General features: G+C 50.8%; 10 protein-coding genes across 10 annotated transcripts; 3 read left to right on the top strand and 7 right to left on the bottom strand.

Annotated features, from left to right (window-relative positions):
• Window positions 1-618: 618 nt before the first annotated feature.
• Window positions 619-1,603, top strand: BO88DRAFT_475934 (putative GPI anchored protein; the record flags this gene model as incomplete). The annotated part of the gene is made up of 3 exons (XM_025711905.1): window positions 619-744; window positions 803-936; window positions 998-1,603. The coding sequence occupies 3 exons, from the start codon at window positions 619-621 to the stop codon at window positions 1,422-1,424; spliced, it is 687 nt and encodes a 228-aa protein (XP_025557523.1). The 3' UTR covers window positions 1,425-1,603.
• A 1,245-nt stretch (window positions 1,604-2,848) lies between these two features.
• BO88DRAFT_315469 (uncharacterized protein) lies at window positions 2,849-3,433 on the bottom strand (the record flags this gene model as incomplete). Its single annotated transcript, XM_025702455.1, has 1 exon — window positions 2,849-3,433. A coding segment is annotated over one exon (585 nt), but the record flags the coding sequence as incomplete, so codon positions are not given.
• A 1,070-nt stretch (window positions 3,434-4,503) lies between these two features.
• On the bottom strand, window positions 4,504-5,460 carry BO88DRAFT_475925 (alpha/beta hydrolase; the record flags this gene model as incomplete). The annotated part of the gene is made up of 1 exon (XM_025711904.1): window positions 4,504-5,460. The coding sequence occupies one exon, from the start codon at window positions 5,458-5,460 to the stop codon at window positions 4,504-4,506; it is 957 nt and encodes a 318-aa protein (XP_025557521.1).
• Window positions 5,461-6,551: 1,091 nt separating this feature from the next.
• On the bottom strand, window positions 6,552-7,874 carry BO88DRAFT_458760 (dipeptidase; the record flags this gene model as incomplete). The annotated part of the gene is made up of 1 exon (XM_025711066.1): window positions 6,552-7,874. The coding sequence occupies one exon, from the start codon at window positions 7,872-7,874 to the stop codon at window positions 6,552-6,554; it is 1,323 nt and encodes a 440-aa protein (XP_025557520.1).
• Window positions 7,875-9,963: 2,089 nt separating this feature from the next.
• BO88DRAFT_375803 (S-(hydroxymethyl)glutathione synthase) lies at window positions 9,964-10,622 on the top strand (the record flags this gene model as incomplete). Its single annotated transcript, XM_025704349.1, has 1 exon — window positions 9,964-10,622. Exon 1 carries the CDS (start codon window positions 10,047-10,049, stop codon window positions 10,620-10,622), a length of 576 nt encoding a protein of 191 aa, XP_025557519.1. The 5' UTR covers window positions 9,964-10,046.
• Window positions 10,623-11,387: 765 nt separating this feature from the next.
• Window positions 11,388-12,521, bottom strand: BO88DRAFT_491987 (alpha/beta-hydrolase; the record flags this gene model as incomplete). The annotated part of the gene is made up of 1 exon (XM_025712893.1): window positions 11,388-12,521. One exon carries the CDS (start codon window positions 12,519-12,521, stop codon window positions 11,388-11,390), a length of 1,134 nt encoding a protein of 377 aa, XP_025557518.1.
• A 758-nt stretch (window positions 12,522-13,279) lies between these two features.
• On the bottom strand, window positions 13,280-14,820 carry BO88DRAFT_475915 (sugar transporter; the record flags this gene model as incomplete). Its single annotated transcript, XM_025711903.1, has 1 exon — window positions 13,280-14,820. One exon carries the CDS (start codon window positions 14,818-14,820, stop codon window positions 13,282-13,284), a length of 1,539 nt encoding a protein of 512 aa, XP_025557517.1.
• A 765-nt stretch (window positions 14,821-15,585) lies between these two features.
• BO88DRAFT_409008 (uncharacterized protein) lies at window positions 15,586-16,531 on the bottom strand. Its single transcript, XM_025707848.1, has 4 exons — window positions 16,434-16,531; window positions 16,286-16,372; window positions 16,088-16,223; window positions 15,586-16,023 (listed from the first exon to the last, which is right to left on the bottom strand). The coding sequence occupies exons 1-4, from the start codon at window positions 16,450-16,452 to the stop codon at window positions 15,963-15,965; spliced, it is 303 nt and encodes a 100-aa protein (XP_025557516.1). The 5' UTR covers window positions 16,453-16,531; the 3' UTR covers window positions 15,586-15,962.
• Window positions 16,532-17,561: 1,030 nt separating this feature from the next.
• On the bottom strand, window positions 17,562-18,556 carry BO88DRAFT_491985 (uncharacterized protein; the record flags this gene model as incomplete). Its single annotated transcript, XM_025712892.1, has 3 exons — window positions 18,236-18,556; window positions 17,833-18,169; window positions 17,562-17,768 (listed from the first exon to the last, which is right to left on the bottom strand). Exons 1-3 carry the CDS (start codon window positions 18,541-18,543, stop codon window positions 17,562-17,564), a joined length of 852 nt encoding a protein of 283 aa, XP_025557515.1. The 5' UTR covers window positions 18,544-18,556.
• Window positions 18,557-19,622: 1,066 nt separating this feature from the next.
• On the top strand, window positions 19,623-20,743 carry BO88DRAFT_305017 (uncharacterized protein; the record flags this gene model as incomplete). Its single annotated transcript, XM_025702431.1, has 2 exons — window positions 19,623-20,452; window positions 20,530-20,743. Coding segments are annotated over 2 exons (1,044 nt in total), but the record flags the coding sequence as incomplete, so codon positions are not given.
• Between the last annotated feature and the right edge of the window lie 1,300 nt (window positions 20,744-22,043).

Below are 22,043 nucleotides of genomic sequence, written 5' to 3'. Positions count from 1 at the left end.
AGTATTATAGACGTATACCATGACATATCAAGGTCGTTCAAGGATCCAATCGACGATTCGTTGAAATATATATCTCGCATGCTGCACCTTGAGAATAGATCCGACGAACTTGAGATAGATGGCCTTCATTATTGGAGAGGACAATATGTACAGGCAACTTGGACTGCTGTTTTCGCAAGCAGAGGAATGGAGACTAACTATGTGCATTTATTACTGCAAAATATGAGTAGGTATATGGCATTATCCCGGTTATACCCTCGCCAAGCACCATCAGGGACTAGTGGGAGCCCAAATCAGGGTCTGGACCCCGAATTGGCTTTGACCTTGCCCGATGGAGCCTAGCCGCCTTGTGGTTTGCCCGGACGTGCCCTGAAGCAGTTTAGATCAGGTCGCAATGTTGCCTCTTCTGGTAATCTTCAAAGAGTCAGCATCACGAGCAGGATTGGATGGCGGAGAAGGTGGCTCCCATCATCACTCCCATTTGCAGTCTCTCCTTTCTTTCTTTCTTTCTTTCTTTCTCTCTAAATTATTTCGTTGTTGCATCGCTCGTTATCCCGCATCTTCCTATTCAGACACTCGTTCATCCACCATCACAGCGATTAGTCACTCGTTCCAATCATGATGAACCGCACGCTCCTTCTCGGTCTGGCTGCTGCCGGCCTGGTCTCAGCCAAGGCCACCGTCACCTCCATGTTTATCTACGACACCGATCCACAGCCGTTGGCCGCGTCGATCATAGGTAATGCAAGTCGTCCTTATATTCATCAGCTTCGTATGCTCCCCTCCACTAACCGTGATCTAGGATGCGACCGCGACAACCTACAGTATCAACTGCCCACCCGGCACCGATTCCAGTGATTGTGGCATGGGTCCCGGTCTTACCCTGATCGCCGGTCCCAAAACCACCATGATCCTGGACGCCCCGGACGAAGATTTGTATGTTGATGGTTGTCTACACCCTGTACATTGGTCATGACTGACATGGTTTGCTGCACAGCTACTACACCTGCGTTTGCTCTGTCGATGGAACGACGCACGCCGTCTGTACCGAAACAGCCTCGGGATCCGGCGCCAACTTCCCAGGAACCAGCAGCACCACCCTGGATGGTGATCTGGATTTGATGCCTGTGACTATCACGGCGGGCTCTGTCACGAGCGTGGCTGCCTCCGCCGCCCACGCTACAACTGAGGCTCAGACAGCAAGTAGCACGGGTTCCGCTGCTACTGCTACGGGGAAACAGTCGCAGACATCTGCCGCCTCTACTAGTGCTGCCATGGCTGGCTCTGTCACCTCTTCCAAGACTGCGACTGCCTCGAATGCCGATGCTTCTGCTACAGGCACTGGCAAGGCCGCCCTGCTCAAGGGTGACGCAGCGTTCCTCTTCGGAGGATTTGCTGCTGCTTTTGTTGCAGCTGTCCTCTAAACCCAGCCTAGAATCATGCCATACTCGCATTTCATAGCGCTCAAGTCTCATAGAGGGCACTTATGTATAATAACATGGAATCATATCACGCTTTATCGCAAAGTGATCCAAATTGTCTTCTCAGAGGAAAGCCGAGATGGATGCAGATATGGATACAGATATGACGTGAACGTGTACGAAAGGACGACTAGATACTCGTAGGCGTAAGCGTGCCGAACAGTGATCGTCAACTTCAGAATCCCACGACCAGTGGCTCATGCGAAGCTCCCTCATCATCATATCACATCGGACAATAATGTGCCAACAATGTTTCAGGTATTGACCCAGCGCCTTGCGGTTAGTAGGATGGAGAGGATCATGCGGGACTTCCAGGGTTTGCCGTGGCGTGTAGTCTGCGAACTCCATCATGATAAGCACAAATTCCAGCGGAAGCTTCGTCGCATACACGAGGATCCTTCTAGATTTCTGGGGAATGATGGAGGGGTGATATTGTGGGATCACATGATATCTGTGGTCACCAAAACATGACACCATCCACAGGAATGCACCTAATCATTAAAACCCCTCCAAAAGAACATTCTGATAGGCAGTATAACCGACCACAAGCCCATTTACTAGTACCAACTTCTATTCGTAAGGAGCCTGCTGGGAAAGCCTTGCAGAAGCCCCTTTATGCCGTTCTGTATATAGTAAATCTCGCGACGCTGTGAGTGCTCGGCAAGAGCAAACTGGATTTGCTATATCTGAGTAAGCTTTCGATAAATCAACCAACACCAATTGATCGATTATACTACCAAAGGGACCAGCTGTAAAAGCCTTTTCCAGCTGACACCATCAGGTCACTAAGTATCTATATCACCCCCATCGTACTGTTGTATTCATGTATGGAATATCTTAGGCTATGACATACAGGAGGTCAGATAGCCTAAGGAAGCATCTCGTGAAGTTTGTTGGCTACAAGGTCCGGGTTATTTCGCTACACAAAGTGGCCGGCCGGTCCCTTGCTGCGGTCTGAGTCGGTGAGCTTGGCCAATCCCCCATTAAGCGAAATGCAATTTGGATTAACCTCTTGTCATACATATGAGTTTCTTTAAAACACAGCACGATTCAAGGGAAGAAAAAATGCAGATAGCTTAGTAAGTCAAGGTAAATCATGTCAATTTAGGGCCACACAAAAGGAAGTCAGTGTCAGGAACAGGCCGGTTCAGTATCCATACCTAGGAATCATCATGAGCATAGTTGTCGGTCTCTGTATCGGCTGCGGTGGCCGGGACTTGCGAGCCGTCTTTCACCGTGGACACTGATCCATCGCTCAACGACGATGGAGGGGAAGATTCAGATCGGTGTGCCATGCTTGAGGATTGCAGAGCTGACATGAGCTGGAAACCAAAGTCATCCATACCCTCATCGTCGTCATTGTCGTTGTCATCCAACTCCTCAGGCTCTGCGGCTCCGCTGAGTGCCGCAAGCCGCTGGAGAAGCCATTGCATCTCCAGGATCCTGGTATCAGGTAGAGGAAGTAGCACCGGATCTGGTGTCCTCACAACAATGCAGTCCCCAGACTTGATGGTTTGGTGGCTCAATGGATTGTAGAGGCATATTCCTCCCGACTCAGGATTGTAGTCGGCCGGGAGTTCCGGAATCTCGCATAGAATGGTAGGTCCCTCCGACCTCGACGGCTTCAGCCACCAGAACTTAACTCTCAGCTCGGTCTTCTCCTCGTTGACCCCGCATGGTTCCAAGGCAAATAGTGCCTTGGAGTGGAGGCGATGCGCTAGTGGGTTTAGAAGGACCAAGTTCTCCAGCTTCTCTGTACCTCTCACATCAGAGAATACCGCCTTGTGCCACTCATTCACTCTTTCTTCGGACCAGAAGCTCCGAAGAGTAGACCAGAACAATCCAGTTGATGTGGTCTCTTCATCGCGCAACGAAAAGGGATACAAGTGAGCCACGTCGCAGATATCTGCAGGTGCCGCGGTTAGGATACAAGACTCGTCTCGTTCAAGGCACTTTCATATTGTCAGTCTCATACTTGGGGAAATGATGGGTTACCTTACAGTCTTTCTGCATGCACCATCCCTCCTCGCCCTCTTACTGGATACAGGTGAGTCCAGCGGCTCAACCGGTCGCTTTTTCGATGTCCGCACTGGTGTGGATGGGCTCGAGGGAATAGGCTCCGCAGGGGAGCTTCTCAACTCATTGCGTTCGCTTGTGTCCAGATTGGTTGTCATGAGTGTCAGCCCTCGTCGAGTATCTGGAGAGGTAGTAGATCCGATGCCTCTGGTTGGGGCAGACACGGTTGGTGATGTGTGAATGGAGGCTATTGCTTGTGCATTAGACGGCGACGGGATGACGGAGTTTCGCTTAGATGCGGAGTTTGGATCGCGTTGTAACCCTTGACAGACAATGGGATCTCTTAGTATTCCTATACTCAGGACAGTCATGTAGCCTTACACTTCTCAACAATCCTTAATGATTCGATACCCAGCAAGCGTTGTCCGAGACTATCCTCCGAGTTTTGAGCAAATTCTCTGAGCTTCTCGATGTCCGCAAGCCACAAAGCTGCTCTTGCTGTTGAAATTGAAAAAATGAACTTCATCTTTCCTGAGATTTCTTCAATCAGTCGACGTCTTTCGGGCTCCTGGAAGGGAGCATCTGGGCCCTGCATTATGGATTATGAGTTGTGTGTTTGAGAAAGAAGACAATAGAGGTGTAGCAGATGTATGAGAGTTCTTTGATGGGCACTTGTTGTGTGCTATCTTCGTCGGGCAGATGTTGAGTTGAGGAATTTCTAGATTTCTGGGGAGATAATAGAGATGACATTGTGGGATCACATGATGTTTCATGGTCACCGAAGAATGACAGCATCCACTTAGTATGTATATAATCATCATTGCGACTACTTCAAAACACCATTCTGATAGGCAGTATTATAAACCACAAGCCTATGTGCTAGTACTAGCTTATATATGTAAGGAGCCAGCTGTAAAAGCCTTCCAGCTGACGCCATCAGGTAACTCTCTATATCACCGCCGTTGTATTCATGTATGAAGGATCTTGGGCTAAGACATCCAGGGGATCAGATAGCCTTATCAAGCATTTCGCGAAGTTCGTTGGCCACAAGGTCCGGGTTATCCCGCTGCACAAAGTGGCCGGCTCCCGGAGCCTGGAACGGGCCTTTACTGCGTTCCGAGTCGGTGAGCTTAGCCAACCCTTCATTGAAGCGGTGCCAGTAGGGGTTCATATACACTTCCGTCAGCCTTGGTGGTGCGCCGCCCATCTTCTCAAACTCGACCTTGAACGTCTCGAACTCGTGACCGATGACCGTCACCCAGGGACCTCGACCATCGGGACCCTGCAACTTGGGACCATCGCTCTTTGGGAGGAGTTCCGCTAGATTCCTCCGACTGAGGCCCTCGCCACTACCATTGCTGGGGTGGAAGACCCGTTGCATGTATGCCCGGGCATCACGGATGGCTTCCACTGACACACCGTCTGGCAAGCTGGTCTCGTCGAAGCCAGGTGCATCAGGGTCAGGATAAATAGAGATAAAGTCGGAATTGGCGAGCACACTGTCCAAGAAGAGAAGTCCTGCCACTGTTCCAGGATATTCTTGCGCGTAAAGACGCACCAATGCACCGCCAATCGAGTTCGAAACCAGCACAAGGGGAAGACGACTGAGATCGGATACACCCAACTTCTCCGAAGCGATTTGTGTAATAAGTTGACGCAAGTCCCGAACAACGGCCAACGTATCATGACCATGCATGGGATCCTCAGCATTCACGTCGTCAGGGTCCCGGTCCGTGGTTTGGCCCTGACCGTACCGATCATAGGTCAATAGGGCGGGGAGACCATGAGCGGGAGGCTGAGCTTGCAGGCGAGCGATTGCGCCCTCCCAGGATGTCTGTGGTAGCCCCAAACCATTTACAAAAACGACTAGAGCTGGCTTATCCGTGCCTACAGCGGGCTGAAAGCTATATGATAGCTTAGCGGATGGCTTGGTAGCGAGTGATAGGAATTCGTAGGAAGGCATATTGGAGGTAAACACGATGACGAGAGTCAGGTGGGTGGGAGGAGGGTGCAGTTATCAGAAGAAGGAATCGCTCGCAAGTGAGCGCGTGGCAGCCAGTCAATGATATTAGAGTTCAAGAGGCTCTACGAGCAGATGAAAGACGAACACAAAGATTTTATAGTCGGTTGGGGTCAGGAAGACCACCTCGCGAGGGGATGAGAGAGGCTGCGCCCAGCTGTGGAGACTCGCTTGAGTCAGTAGTCTGACAGGCTGGCGAGCCAACCAGTGGGAATACAGTCTATGTTGAACTAGGTCTGTACAGCGGCGATCCAGGCTCGATTCATTTTATGTTCGTTGCTTCAAGCACCCTAAGTGTCGAACTGGTGCAGTCAAAACCCTACATTGGTTGACATGATGTGCTAGAAAACAAGCTTTCACCCTGGTGCTTGTATTCCAACGTGGCTTTCCACCCCAACGAAACCGTCAGTGACACCTTAAGACGGCCTAATAGAAGCATGGCATAAGGCAGGTTGGCAATGAAAGAGATTCTGGCCAGCCACTGGCGAAGAATGGAATTATTCTCCCGTGCAAGCAAACAATGTCAAGGCCTATGCAACCATGGCAATCAGCCTTGTGCATGGCTACTACCTCGGTGGCCCAACAAAGGGACAAACTAGGTACGCCACTCTATGAAATATTGTTACACTGGTCGTATCAGTGTCCGCACTCCGTTGTTCCCAAATCCTCCTAGTGCTTACATTTGCCCCTCCCCCCACACCTCGCCGTGGCTTGTGCTAATCGGGCTAGTCTACTTGACCTACTTGGACAACCCCTCAATTGTCGGATCAACTCGGCTAATTTTTCTGGTGGCACTCGAAACGTGAGTTGATTGGGATGCATGTGCAAAGACTAATGGTATCTCCCCCTTGGATAATGAGCACAACTTCTGCTCTAGGAGTTGAGCTCGGACTTAGTGTAAATTCAGCATCATGGTTATCTGGGCCAGTCCACCACACTGATGCAATATTAGCATGTAAATACACTACACACGCCGAAAGGATACACTCTAATGAATGGCAGCATCCTCGCCAGATGCAGTCAACTCATCCTAATCAATAAGCAGGCCTTGATAAGACATTCTTGTGGATATGGCCATTGATCACTATGGCATGCAGCCGCGAGGTATCCTGCAGAACAGTAATATCTGCTAGAGGATCCCCATCGACTAATATCACGTCGGCATAATACCCCGGCTGCACTTTGCCTAATTCCTCCGGATGGCCCATGATCTCCCCTCCCAGGGCCGTGGCCGCTAGAATACTCTCCATTGGCGTGTAACCAAAATGCTTGACGAAATGATGCAAGTCCCGCGCGTACGTGCCATGCGGCGCCCACGCGAAACCATAATCCCCGCCTGGCAGCACCCGGATACCTCTTCTGTGCATCTCTCTCATGGACTTGCAAGCCGCTTCCACCTCTTCCTTGACGCCCTTCTGCTCGGCCATCTCGACTGTAAAACCGAAGGGGATAGCATCGCCCGCACATGTGGCAAGAGGCAAATTGATGGCCGGTGCCACAAAGACCGAGTCCTTTCGCTGCTCCAGCATATTCAAGCTCTCTTCATCGTTGAAGCTAGCGTGGTAGATTACGTCCACACCTGCCTGGAGGCACAACTTGACAGATTCCTTGCTACGGGCATGAGCGCAGACGCGTTTTCCTCGGTTGTGAGCTTCTTCCACGGCAGCAACTGTCTCCTCCAGGGTGAAGTACGTCTCGTCGCTCGGCATGCTGTCCGTGATGTTATCACCGGTTATGCTGAGCTTGATGTTATCCGCTCCCAGCTCGATGAATGAACGCACTGTCTTCCGCATCTCGTGAGGGCCGTCTGCATACTTTGATATGTCAGGGATGATGGCGCCCCCGGTAGTGGTAATTTCTGGCGTATTAGCCAGGGTTCGCGGTCCCGGAATGAGGCCGGCCTTGATAGAGGCCTTGATGGCGATGTCGAGTCGGGCGCGCGCAGAGGCCGCGCCAAAGCACATGGTGTAGCCGCAGTCAAGATAGGTTCTAGCCGAGTGGGCGGTAGCAAGTACATGCTCTTCCAGGGGCATGGTGGTCAGCCCGTCTAGTGTCTTTGCATTGTTGAAGCTGAGATGAGTATGAGCATCGACCAGGCCTGACATCAGGGTCTTGCTGCCGCCTCCATCGATGACCAAGGCCCCTGTTGCGGCTGTCTCATCAACCTGTCCTACAGCCACGATGCGTTCTCCTTGAAGTAGGACATCTCCTGGATAAGGGAAGCTGCCTGTCGAATCTAAGATGCGAACATTTTTAAACAGGACTTTCTCAGGGTCACCTGGCTGGTGGTTGTTGATGGTAATGTCGGCAGGCGTGGGCCGGTAAATCGCCCCAGTCGATTGTGAGATCGAACCCATGTTAACCGGCGAACATATATGATGATTTACCTGGCCGGAGAGGGCAGATACTCTCAAGCCCCGACACTTCTTATACTTAGACCAACCTGGCCTGCTGACCAAGCCGGCGCTTGCAAGAGGGGTTTCTGCGGGGCTGTATGCAGCTGATACTGGCTGAGGGATCTGCGCGATGACATTTCTGCAGTCGTAAATTGGCCCTACATGTCAATCCATGTCCCCCTGCAATCAGTGTACAAGGTTGCAGGCAAGATATTTTGCAGAGGCCTCCTCAGCTGCCTCGTCATCGATTCAGTAACAACCCCATTGGTGATGGATCCTCACATCCAGGTCAGCCATTCGTTGGGTTCTCCGGGAACAGCCGCCTATGCCGGCAAGGCATCGGATCCATTTCTTCATTCAGAGGAGGTGAAATATCCACTCAGACTCGTTGTGGCCTTTCGGTTGGCACCACGCTGGCCGCGCCGTCGCGGCCGATCTACTTTAGCCTCGTGGGGTAACCTGCTCCGAGCGTTGCACAACCTTTGTCTAATGGCAGCCTCTTTGAGGCCCCACTGCGGTTAGTGTCAGCTCCAGGAGACCATGATCATCCCCTCTTCTCCAGCGTACACGGGAGAGCTATCCCAGCCCGTTTCCCGCGCCACCAAAGGGAGCCAGCAGATAAGGCGCCCTTAACTGGACAGGTGGGGGACTTCTTCGACAGCAGCTCCAGTGACAGGGTAGGACTCGCGCCTCTCAGCCGTTTCAAGAAACCTTCCCCTCCATCGATGCTTCGGATCATTGAGATGGTGGAGAGGAAGGTCGAACTCTATCGCCATCGTCGTCCCGCTCCATTGCCCCGCGCACGCACGGAGATCATACCATCTCACAAGTCCAGTACTGCAAAGCAAATTCTCATAGTCTGCCATTGTTCCTTCCCATATTTCTGTCTCGAAGTATTCCCTCTTCTCTGAATTTCATAGAGCAAAGCAAAGCCTTCCCTGCTGGCGGACCGTCCCGCTAATTGACGGGAAAAGCCAGATCGAAGCCCTCGTAGCCCAATGTCTGTCTCCAGTCTACAATACGCTATCATTTCAAGAGCCAGCTGCCTCTTTTGACATTTGATGTAGAAGAGCACACCGGAGCTCTTGCCCCCGATCGCGCAAGGCTGGGTGACAACATCCTCGACATTTGCAACGCTATGGGTCCGTCTGAGAGAGGCTGTAGTCGTGGCGAGGAAAAGCCCTTTCGATTGTCCCGCTCATCATCCAGTCCTAAAACTTAAACGTCTGGTACTAACCTGAATACTGCAGTTAGACAGGGCACCACTGCCAAATCCTTTGATGTTGTCTCCAGATTTCGCACATTCAGTTGACAAATCGCGGTCGGCGGGCGCGTCAATGTGCTGGTGGTGATGGACAGACCATGTAGCATCCTCACCTTTCGGAGGGATTCTACATTATAGTTTCCAAAAGGAAGGCTTATCAAGATATGTAGAGTGAAGATTGGGTCACTCAATGAAGGAAAAATGGCACCCGTCGCATTCAAGCCTTGCTATATTTCCGGGTAGGGAGTAAACATGTGTCATTTGTTATCGAGGAGAGATTCTCTGTCTGACAGCCACATTCCAAGAGGAGGAATTTGAAGATATGCGCTCGGAAATGACATGATAAATGCTGATAGGGGAGATATCCTTGGCCAACGCAACGATGGGGATACGGGCGGCTTTTCCGAAGGCTTTAGGGAAGGAAAGAAGATGTCTCGGGAAGGCGAACCGTGTGAGCCGGCTGCATCGCCCGGAGGTCCTTGCGATCGCTCAATCCAAATGTCCTCATCGCTCCCCAGTCAGTGGAAATCTCGGTCGCAGTCGGACCGACTCGACATATCTCCACCGGTAGGACTCGCTCGTGTCCGCTGTCCCAGTCGAGTAATCTTTTCCCGTGGGAAAACAAGGGATGACTGATGCCAATACGGTCAGGGCCGGGAACCTCGCCGATGCGCTCCCTCACTCCCCCCCGCATGAGGGGATGGAGGGAAAGTGATTGCGACAGAATGAGGGGAACATCCCTGCTCGTCCTGGCCTATATAGAACAGTAGAAATGGCAGAGAAGGTAGTCATTGGCATCCCGATCCTCTACCTGTTAATTCATCCTTCTTCCATACGGTCGCATATCCTTCAGAACCCATCCGTCCAACATGTCTCCCTCACTCCACCCTCTCCTCGACAACGGCATCACCAAGGGAGACCCCAACTTCCCCGGGGGTAACCTCTATTGCAAATGCTCCTCCGACAAGGTCGTTGTTAAGCTGGCCAGCAACGTCGCTCACAACCACGCCTGCGGCTGCTCCAAGTGCTGGAAGCCCGCCGGATCGCTGTTCTCCATCGTCGGAGTTGTTCCCCGCGACGCCGTCTCCGTTACCGAACACGCAGAGAAGCTGTCCATCGTTGACGCGTCCGCCGCCATTCAGAGATATGCCTGCAAGGGCTGCGGGGTGCACATGTTCGGTCGCATCGAGAAGGACCACCCCTTCAAGGGTCTGGACTTTGTGCACGCCGAACTGTCCGACCAGAAGGGCTGGCAAGAGCCTCAGTTCGCTGGATTCGTCTCCTCCATCATTGAGCAGGGCTTCCATCCCCAGGGCATGGAGGAGGTGCGCTCCAAGTTCCACTCCCTCGGTCTTGAGACATATGATGCCCTGTCACCGGCACTGATGGATCTGATTGCCACGTTCACGGCTCAACGAGCGGGAGTGTTGTCTGCAAATCTCTAATTCATCGATAACATGTCTATCGACGCAGAGAAGGGGGGATGTTGTGGAGGGGTGAAAAGGGGAAAAGGGAAAAAATGTAGCAGTGCTACGCTAAATGTACATACTCAATGAGATCTATGAACTTCAGCTTTTTTCGAAAAAGAGACTCCAATCGTCCTGCTTGCTTCCACAGCAATCGCTCTCTATTGGGGTTAAGGAGTAGCTAAAGAGGCGTGTAGGGAGGAAGGAAGACGTGGAAGAAGGGTTGGGTCCTTTTATTATTACTGTTGGATTCACCCAAGGTCCCCAGCACTGTCCGAGTACCTTCCCCTTCCCCCGCCGCCGCAGATCGTTGATAGCTAGTATTTTTCAGGTTTCTCTGGACCATATGTAGGTAGTACGGGATATCCTGGGCGTCTCCTAGCCGAGTGTGTCGATAGCCTGAATCATGTGGTAATATTATCCGGCATAGTGCAACTCACCAATGTACCCGCAGAAAAATGTACCATTGTGATCATGGTGATGAATGAATGCTACGGTCGCAAAATGGCATGCGCCTAATACGTCGTCACGCATTACTCTTCAAACAACGTAAGATCAGAGTATAACAGGAAATCGTGGTAATAATGAGGTCTAGGGCACCCATTTTATTTGCTCATAGAAAAATGAATACACACGCCAGCGAACACTGAGTTGGTCAACAACTCAATGTCAAGAAAGTCCGCTCACCCAAGAGGGAATAATGAGTACACGATAGATGTTTACACCAAAGGAAACAAACTCAATTCACATGCGAGCATCAGATTCCTTGCTACCAGATGACGAGTCCACCCGACGGAGAAATTCCCCAGCCTTAGTGGCGCAATGACGGGCTTCATCCTTGAACCCCATAATCCACCCAATCATCAACACATCATGCGGCACCTTCTCCTCCACTACCAAATCAATGGATGTCTCATTTCCGGGCAGCTTTTGAAACTCTTGTGCCAGCTTCTTGTGATCTTGACAAAGAACCTCGCGACCGCCGGTAATGACCAACACCGGCGAGGGAACAACAAACGGATGCCAAATGGGAGCTACGTACGGCTCAATTTCTGGAGTAATTTCCAAATCGCCAAGGAACTGTCTCGCTCCCCAGGCTGGGAAAGAGCCTGGTATATATTCGGTTTTGTAGTTGGTGCTGTGCGTCCAGGCACTAGGGTCAACTGCAGCGGGTACGTCGCACCAAGGAGACCAGGCCCAGCTGCACTTTGGTGGTGGTAACAGATCTGGCCGGTTAAATTCGACTATATACCGGAGAAGCGCCAGGACGAGGTGACCCCCGGAGCTGTCGCCGCTGAGTACGATTTGAGAGGGCGAGATTTGGAGGGTGTGAATGAGATACACGTATGCTGCGAGTGCGTCCTGCAGTTGAGCCGGAAACCGTCCGTTGTCGTTGCAGGCGAGTCGATACTGGGGGCAGAGCATGTAGCTGGCGGGAGTCTGTTCGAGGAGGTTCTGGGCCATAAAGTTACAGGAGGAGGAGCGACCGTCACCCAGAATGTAAGAACCACCGTGGAGGTGCAAGATAACATATTCGCCATCTGGAAGAGAGGTGCCGCGAGTAAAGGGCTCAGGATACCAGGTGGCACCGATGGTCTCGGGTTTGACGGCTTCATCCACCATCACTCCGGTGTAACACTCCGGGGCGGCAGGGTTGATCAACACGAATCGATCCGACTCGTGGTGTGGCTTGAGAGATAGCGGCCATTTCATGTGTAGGGCAGTAAAGGTACGGAGGAAAGCTTTGAGCATCGAACCCGATAATCCTTGGTGATATGACCAGCTGGGGTCATGGCGAAATCTGGGGTGGTCATCAGCGGGCATTTCGAAAGGCGGAGAGGGAAAGGAGGAAGAGAAAACAGACCGCACGGGAGCCATTGTTGAGGGTAATGAAAAGGTAAATTTAAGTAGATAACATTCTAGAACACGGTAGGATCACGACGCTGGGTAAATCTCCCCGGCTAAGCATCGTGGCCCTGGGTGCCAAGCTTTATGGCCAAGCCGGGGGGATCCACTGCACTTTGAGGTCACCATGACGTGTATGCCCATTGAAGCCTCAGGCAGCATACATTGTTGTGCAGATGAGGTGAAAAAGAAACGTACGAAACTAGTTGGGCTTGCAATTATAGCTTCTATTATGACATCATTACTAAGAGTATAGGATGAGTAATAACACCGGCCTTTTGCAGCCTGGTCTGCAGAGCCGAAACAGGCACCCCGGGTGGACCATGGAAATGGTGCCAACAATCCGGGCAGAGATCAACCGACGGACAGGGGAACATTGTGGGTGGGGCGAGTCAATTACCTCCTGTTTCAGACCATCTCAGGAAGTTGTGCAGAATCTACTCCAATAGCATTGTCTAAGAGCTTCACGCAGTGGGCTTCACTGCCACACACACGAGGGAACCAAATACAGGCTAATTTGGTGAATGAATGGTTTATTTTGAAGGTATGCGGGGTCGCTGTGGCAGGCTCTTCCTATATGGATGACGCAGGACTCAGGCATTCAGTGTTCTGCTGGCCATTCGATAATTATACAAGTTCGAACAGAACGGCATTGTGGAGATGACAAATACAAATGGAATTTGTGCAACGGAGACAGACTGCTTGACATATAGTATCTGATCCAAAGTTCACCCTACACCGCCACGTGTCTCTCAACGTGCGTCACTTGTGCAACTCCGTCTTCCAAAGACTTCCCATCCCCGCCCACCGCCGCCGCGGCTGCCGCTCCGACATCGAGATGAGAATGATTCAAATAGATCTGTTCGCTGCGTGCGACCACTTCGCGGACATTGCTGGATGACGAAAATAGGAAATCGACAGACTCAAGCGTGAGGGACGACGTTTCCGGAAAGAACAAATACACAATCACACAGCAAACAAAGTTGAGAATAGCCCAAATAATATACGTCCGCCAGCCGATGTTGTCGATCGTGACGGGCGCAATCTCCACTGTCCAAAACTGATTGGCCCACTGGAAGAAGACGGACAGCGCCAGCGCTTTGCTCCGCACATGCAGTGGTAGGATCTCGGCAGGGTATGTCCACATGTTGGACATCCACCCCCAAGTGAAGAAGGAGAGGTAAAGGAAGAAGAAGACGACGGTGATGATGACCGACACTTGGCTGTCTTTCCACAGAGTAATGCAAACCGCAATCATGCAGCACCCCATCCCGAGGTTTCCTAGGCAGAACAGTCGACGGCGGCCCAGCTTGTTGATGTAGTACCACGTCACGAAGGATGATAGGAGGAACCAGATCTGCGAGCAGCCCGACACAAGGTTCGCGAGATTGGTACCAAGTCCGACCGAATTCGTTAAGATAAAAGGGAAGTAATACTCCACAAAATTGATCCCGGTGTAGGATTGCATCGAGTTGGCCGCGCAGGCGATAATAACACGCGTACGCACCTTGCTAGGACCTTGGCGGAACAAGCTCCCCCATGATCCGCCGTCTGATTCCAAGGCAATTGCCGAAGCAATATCCTGCAGTTCAGCTTGGACTAACTCGTGGTCCACGGGGAGATCACGGAATGCAGATAGAGCAGCGGCGGCAGCCTCAGTATGGCCGTGGGAAGCAAGCCATCGAGGGGACTCGGGGAGCACCAAGGTGAAGCCAAAGGCGACGATGGGGTAGATGGCCTGCAAGGCGAAGGGCACGCGCCAACTGATCTCATTGTCAAGGAAGCCAAGTCCATAGTCGACCCAGTAGGCAATGTTCGTGCCGATAATAAGAAAGGTCAGCTGCACGGCCACCATGACAGCACGCATCTGGGCCGTAGCGGTCTCAGCTAGCCAGACTGGGGAAGCGCTAGTGAAGAGCCCGAGACCAACCCCAAGGATGATACGCGACACTAAGAGTTGGGCGAGGGAGAAGGAAGAGGCGTTCACGACGTCTCCCACAATATGCACAACGCAAGCTAGCAAGATCGTCCGTCTCCTCCCAATTTGCTCACTGATGAGCACGGCAGCCAATGCCCCTAGCATGCAGCCAATGTCATAGGACGATACCGCAAGCCCCTGCACAGCTGCGTCTGGATTTCCAATCATGTTGAGAAAGTTGGGCTCTGAGATGACCTGGCCCATCAAGCCATTGTCGTAGCCGAACAGGCAGAAGCCGGTCGAGCTCACGACGGTGACCAGATAGACCAGGGGCTTTCCTCGTAGGGACAACATTCTTGCTACCATGAAATAAATTCTACTGCCATGCACTGGTCCCGTATTTATACTGCATCGATGGCAGGGAACGGAACATGCGTTTCCCCGCAAAGTGTTTCGTCATGGGCAAGGAGTAGACCTACAGCCATCGGATGGTCTACCCAGTCTTACCGCGTCGATCAAAGCTTAATAGCCAATAGCTGAGGTGTACCCATCCGGCACTCTAATGGGGACTTGGTGCAGTAGCAACTGGAGAACTCGGCCCAAGTCCGACTCTCCGCATTAACCCCAGATTCCACCCCAGCCTGGTGCCCCCACGCCCCCGGACGTAGCACATCCCACGTCCAGCTGTCCAGGCGGATTTAGGCGCCATCCTTGCATACGTATGGTAAGCAACCATTTCTGTGAAAACCCATATTGTTTCACAGGTTTATCGAAACAAGGGGACAGGATACTTGGCGGGGCAGTAATGGGTTGGTCACAGTTACGGCTGCTCAACAAGACACCGGCACTTATTTGGCAGTAAAATCGAGGTACTGACAGAAGCGAAACCTATATGATACCAATTAATGAGACATTTTTAGGATCATATCAAGGGTGGGACTCGTACTTTCCCCGATCGACAGTCCCGAGGTTCTACCGTTTGCCTTGAACGAGCAGCTGTGCCCCCGTAGCCTTGGCAATTTACTGTCAGATTGATACAGTCCCGATGATCCTCTTTATCTGGCCAGCTTTGGGGGTTGAGGTGTGCCATTTACCCCCGGATCTTTCGGGCTGTTATATCCGCACTAGGAACACAAGCATACAGGAATCGCACCATGGAAGTCGCGTATTCTAGCTATTGTGAATGCAGTTGCATGGAGGACGTGGACCTTGTAGAACATATGGAGAAATTTTATGCCAGCCTCCTGCGGTATTGTTCTCCCCATTATCGCATCCGTCCCTACGTCCCAGAAGCGTGATGTATCCATCCGGATTCCGAGGTCAATAAAGATATACACATAAAAGGTGCAGAGCACTAGACTTTTTGCTAGTAGGTAAGCAAAAGATGTTGATAAGCTTGGTCATGACCATCCAGCCCATGACAGTCCCAACAAATAGCCCCGGCGTCCAGAACACTCAGAACACACCGACTTATTGAGCCAGCCCCAAAGATAAGCCTAGTACTCCAGATCGTATGCCAAAGTATCCTCACATAATTGCTCGCGCATTTCATGCAATCTGATTGACCGTTAGCTACTAGCAACTTCCCGACCGAGGTCTCCACAGCTCTAGGTAGACTTACTCAAGGTGAGCTGGGTGGGTTGCATAGACCTGCAAATCGGACGGCTTCTCCAGGATAGCCACCAAGCCCATATCGTAGCCCTTTGCGCGAGATGCGGTCATCGGCAACGGGGGATTGGCATGGAACTCCAGCAGTCCTGGAAAGATGTCATAAATGAGTTTGTTATTCGTCATCACATTCGCCCTGGTAAGTACTGACCTGGAATCTTGCCAACCATGCCTTTACCCAAGCGGGCCCAAGCCTCGAGCTCAGCAGGTGCAACACCGGGCTTCAAGCGGAAGAGGACTAGGCGACATGTTATTGTTGTGTACAATGATACCTGATGAATGACAAGGTTGAGACGCACCGACGTGGAAGACAGGCATGACCACGCTCGATTGACGATTTTATTGGCGATGGTGATGTGGCGATGTATGCAATTGAATGCAAGAAGAAAAATAGCTGGAGGCACAAATGAGGGGAAATCGAGGAGGATGGGGCGGGGTAATGTTTAGCCTAAGGAACCCGCCGGCATCTTACAAATCACATGACAGCTTAGTTGAAGGCTGACTACAGATGGTTGTGCCAGTGCTGAGAAAGGCGAATTGATATGGAGATCCAGAGCGATCGTCCAGGAAGGTAAGCGTCATATGCTCAAGCATGGTATGACATGAGGACGTACGGATAATGCAGACGTTATAGCAGTGACCTTTAGGATCACAGTCGTCATTACTATCGGCTGACTCGCCAGCGTAAGTAGGGTTAGAGGCATGCTTTGGCAGACTTGAAGGGAGAGGTACGGCCAGCTGCGGTTGAAGGTTGTATTGCGACGCTACCATAGATACACAAATTGGTTAGGGTGCCGGAATTAGTCGCCAACGAGGGTGAGTTATTACCTACTAGTCCAGAGACATGATGAAATAAAATGAAATAGAAATAAAATAGAAAGCTGAACCTAACACATGAGCTTTCTTCGCACCAACTCAGTGCTGTTGATGAATCTGGTCCTGTCCCTGGGTTTGGCTCCTAGATAAGCTACGTCTCAACTAGTTCACCTTCCACCAAGCCATATGCCCATACTATCTCGGATAGGCAAAGGCGATACAACACCGGACCCACTAAGAATGGAGAGAATTAGTGTTGGGCAAGATACATTTCAGGTTGCTGGTAAATCCCCGAGATTACTGCGACAGCATCTGGCTCAAGTTCAAGAGAGAGAAAGAAAAGTAGACGTGTGGGATGTTAAGGGTATTTCCGCACATTGACGGGAATGTCATCAAAACCATTAGCCATTAGCGAAGGTTGGGGATGTATCATACCAGGCGTGTGGAGTGAACGTTACCAGTTGTGTCCTTCCATCATGGTGGTCCCGTTTCAGGTCGCGCATTCCCTCACAAGTATGTAGATTGCTGTAGGGATAATATTAAAATAAGAGAGTTGGCTGAGTGGTTTAAAGCGGCTAGAAAGCAAATGCATGGTTGAAGGGACTGTCATTTCATTTCTCTTCCAACAATACTCCTTCGAGTCGGCGCTGGAAGGTGTCGTATGGCTGAAAGGGAATCCTACTGCGTCGGACTGGTGGCCATTTGACGCAGTTTGCAGTATTTGGGCTGTCAAGGGCTCTGAGGATTTCCTTGGGAATCTGCACTTCGTAAAGATATATGAATTGGGTGTCATAAGCATTTGTTATCAAAAGACGTGACTTGGTGACATGAGAATTAGCCTTCGAGTCGGCAAGGCAGGCCTAAGTAGATTTCACGACTTACAGCGTAGGTATTCTGGTGCTTAGGGTGGCGCAGTCGGCGCTGCAGCTGCCCGAGAGACAAGAGCACACAGACCAGATAAGGATCACTCTTCCAATCTCTCGTAAGGAGCCGATTTTCGCCAGCTGACCTATGGACCACTGGCGTGTGTCCCAGGCGCCGAGCTCGCCGTTCCTGAGCACATTCTCGGCGGTATCCTGCCAGATCGTTGTAATCCAAGTATCCAACTAAGAGGTCGGCAGCACTATGCTCTGACTGGCTATCTTGAAGACGGCGCCAGAAAGTGGCACATTCGAGCCGATGGACAACTCGACCGGCGAAATAGAAGTTGATTCTTCCACTGCTCAGGGAACGGGTAAGTCGAATCCACTGCGTATGAGGGTTCAGTAGTAAATAAACTGCTTACGTTTTCCGTGTTTTTAACGGGCTACCTTCATAGTCAAGGATGTCGATCAATGTGAACAGCTTGATAAGAACAGCACCACATCTTGCCAGACATGCAGCATCACTACTTGAGTCATCCTTCGATTTCGGTTCGACAGAGGATAATGTAGATGTGTGGGTATCGGCAGCAGAACCGGGCAAGGAGCGGATCTCTTCAAACTGGCATCCCAGTATATCAAGGTGGCGCGATGTCCATAGCGGGGGTGGAACAAGAAGACCCTTCTGCTGCAGAAGAGAATAAAGGGCAATCGAATGGTGGCTAGTCTGCATGGTCGAAAGATAAAGGCGTTGGAAGGTTGTTGCGCACTGATGCTTCTGGGTGAACCAGCTGTGCAGTTATACCACACAACACGGAGCAATTAGTTCATCCGGACTGACCGCCTTGGGCCAATGCGGGCACGATCTTCTCGAAGGTTATCACACCTGCTCACAGATGTACACTGGCTTTCTCCGCCAATTCTCTTTACTCATATATAGATATCATGCTTTCTTGGCCCTGCAGTGGCCGGCTTAGCTGGGAGACTCTCGTCTCCCAAGTCTGGAAGCATTGAGCCGAGCCCAGTAGCAGGTGTTGTAATTAATAGCTAGAATCATTGTACCTCGGTAATAGTAATAACGACCGTTATGGTGAAGTGTGTGGATCCCCCCAATCGCTTCTTTATATAATATATATGATAGTAAGCACCTTTACAGATGGCGCTCATATATGGGTGATGGCTTAGGGTCTGGTATGAGTGACTCAAATCAAAGCTGGATCTAGATTCATGTTCAGAATAATGCTGATAGTATATCGGGAGCTCAATTCCTATGAGGATTCCGCCCAAGTAGATGCAACATCTCTTTGATTCATCGCCTGCAAGGCACCTTGCTTAGCAAGGTTAGGTCATTATCTTTGTTGTTGATGTGCAGGAGATATGGTCGACAAAAAGTAATAACTACTGTGCGACAGTGCCTGGCAAATCAGATGCCGTGGGCAGTCACTGGGGACAGTCACTGGGGGCAGTCACTGGGGGCAGGCAATCCACCTTCCCTGAGTCCCGACAGCATGGACCCTCCCAAGTTCATGTTCGTCTCTCCCCTTTCATATGGATGGTGTTGGCACGAATGAGTTTTATTTTTATAGTACCAGTCCATGAGAATAAACTATCCATCCTACGCATCCTGCTGTGAGCAAGAATTTGACCACCCTGTTCCAGTCCTTCATTGCAGATTCCAGCCCAATCATCGTCATCAAGCCTACTTGTTTCCCCACGGTCCTCGACATGGCGAACGTCCCTTACATCGACAGCGTTACCTCCCAATCCCTTTTTCGAACACGGTTCGAAATTGAAGAGGCTAAGACATTCTTAGAGCTACCTAGGGTCCCTGCCAAATATTGGGGCCGAGATGAGCTATTCGCATGTCGAGTCATTTGCCAAAAGCGACATCCAAGCATCCTCCCACTTCTTAAGGGTCATACTGACCCGTCTGACGCTCTAACCCCAGGGGAAATAGTCAAATTCATCGAAGGGCCCCGATCTACTTATATCTCCCAAAGCGAGCGCGGCCTTGTACGAGACCCAGTGTATGGCATATCTCTAGGTCAAACTTGGGCAGCCCTAGCCGCTTTCCTGGGCCCCAACAAAAACCAGACATCGGGCAAGCGAGGCTATCTAGAAGAGGAAGAGGATGATGAGGTTGATAGAATGACACTGAGACCACGGCATAAGAAATTACGAAAGGAGGACAGTGACGAGCCGGGAACTATTAGTTTCGATTCTAACAGCAACCAAAGTGAGAGTTCTCACGGTGATTCGTGGCTTGGTTACATTGAACTCAACGATCAGGGTCCGCCTGAGGACGGCACTTTACAGCTCTTGTCGTCCGTCTTACGCCATATTTTGTACTACGGGATCCCACAAGACGGGGAGACATCTAAATGTGTTGTCGAATATCGTTATATGAGGGCAAGTCTCTCCGCATTTACAGAAAAGGGACGGCGGAAGATTTCAGCAGTCGATGACGGTGGTCTTTGCCTACGGCGGAGGGTGAAGGATGCGTTTGTGGTTACCAAAGACCGAGTGGCAATAATAGAAGCTAAGAGGGATTTTCAAAGCATTCAAGATGGTAGACCAGTCATATCTGAGAAACGTTTAGCCCAGATGACCCGCGAGGCACTGGTGGCCAGAATGTCAGATCCGTTTAACGAGTTGACGCATGACAGGTACGGTCGCCCCAAACATATGATCCTTCGGTAGGCGAGCATTGCCCTATAAGGAATGCTAACAATTATTACAGTGTGATACCCATACATGCAGTACAGCGGTATATGTGTTTTCTCCAGTTTATCTTTACTCCGGGATATGTAGAGGACTTTGATTCTGAAGCTCCTTCATGCTTTATACACGTGACGCCGACGCAATGGTTCGATATGAACTCGAAATCTCACAGAAAACTGATAGTTCATAACGTGTGCGGGATTATGCGCTGGGCCCGTAAAGGCTTAGATTGAGGAACGAATGTATCTCTACATGAGTAGCAGTTGGACTCAAAACAAAGTCCTCAATTAAGCTTTTTCCGCGGCTTTGGATCGAATATTGTTCGGACAATCAAGGTGGACCTCCCCGATGATAGTTACCTGAGATTGAAAAAGGGTCTCATTGTTCTTTGCAGGCTTCATAGTAGGATTCATCGTGGTAAATCATTTTAAGAATGTTTGGTACTACCAAAGGCGCAGAGCGCGACTCTGTTTGTCAGTCGTTGATATCATTGAATGTAGAAGCCTGTCTCCAGTACTTGATACGATAAGCGTGTTAACAATGTTTAACTAAAATACTTCCAGTTGTACTCTGATCAGTCGAAACATTACAATCAGGAGGAGATCTACGCGCCATGTTCGTGAATGGAATTCATCTACCAGGCAAATCGTCTTCTGAACAATTATGAGTACCTCAATCACATCATCGCATATTACCCCGTTCTTAATGTCTGGTATCCGGAAGGCAGACAGCCTCGACCTCGCCTGGTACTATTGCGGTGGTTGTCCCGCCACGGGCACGGACATGGCCTGTTCTCACGCGCGCCGTAAACAAGCTGCGTCCAACGCGCTAACCGTGTAGTACGCTCTGCCACGCATTATCAATTCTCACAATAATGGACGTTTATCATTGCTGTTAAATTGGATGGTCAGATAAGTGCTCAGTCGAGAGAGATCCAGAGCACTAGAATCACCAGTGTCTCCAGTTGGATCTGTCCAGCGAGAAGGGCAAGATGAGTTATATAGTATTATGGGAAAATAAAAGATGCCACAATCATGGTTCAAGTTGAAATTTGGTGATCTGGTAAATTCGAGACGATATACTAAGAAAGAAGAGTGGAAGAGTTAGAAAGAATTATTCTTTAAAACCCTAATGTGCCCACTCCAGGGCTAAGTGGCCGGCTCTAATAGGAGATCACCCGTGGCAAGGCAGCCCCCATGCACCACAGGTCAGCGTGGTCCTGGCGGAGGTTGTGGCTTGAGTCCAGATTTTGAGGAGCAGACATTCCTCACTGTACATGTTGAAACCAGGAGCCTTCTCGGCACCGCCAGAGAGAGCGGCCTGCGGGCAAACGGGACCAAAGATGGTGGCATCCAACTACGTTCCATCTGGATCACTGTATGAGTAGTCTAACGATAAATGGCGTGGATTCTGCCAGCGATACGCGCCGATGGGAGGAAGACCGTAGGGGACGCGGGCATAACGATCAGCTTTGTTGTCAATTTGTTGTAGGCCACGGATTGGACCTAGACT

The sequence above is a fragment of the Aspergillus vadensis genome, assembly GCF_003184925.1.
Source record: "Aspergillus vadensis CBS 113365 unplaced genomic scaffold BO88scaffold_37, whole genome shotgun sequence".
NCBI lineage: Eukaryota > Fungi > Ascomycota > Eurotiomycetes > Eurotiales > Aspergillaceae > Aspergillus > Aspergillus vadensis.
This window is presented reverse-complemented; position numbering and strand designations above follow the sequence as displayed.

Excerpts from the sequence above, each read along its gene's own strand:
- BO88DRAFT_409008 (XM_025707848.1), bottom strand. Across the intron at positions 16,224-16,285 it reads CATGGTTGGCAAGATTCCAG|GACTGCTGGAGTTCCATGCC; the intron begins GTCAGTACTTAC and ends ACATCTTTCCAG. Across the intron at positions 16,024-16,087 it reads ACCCACCCAGCTCACCTTGA|ATTGCATGAAATGCGCGAGC; the intron begins GTAAGTCTACCT and ends ACGGTCAATCAG.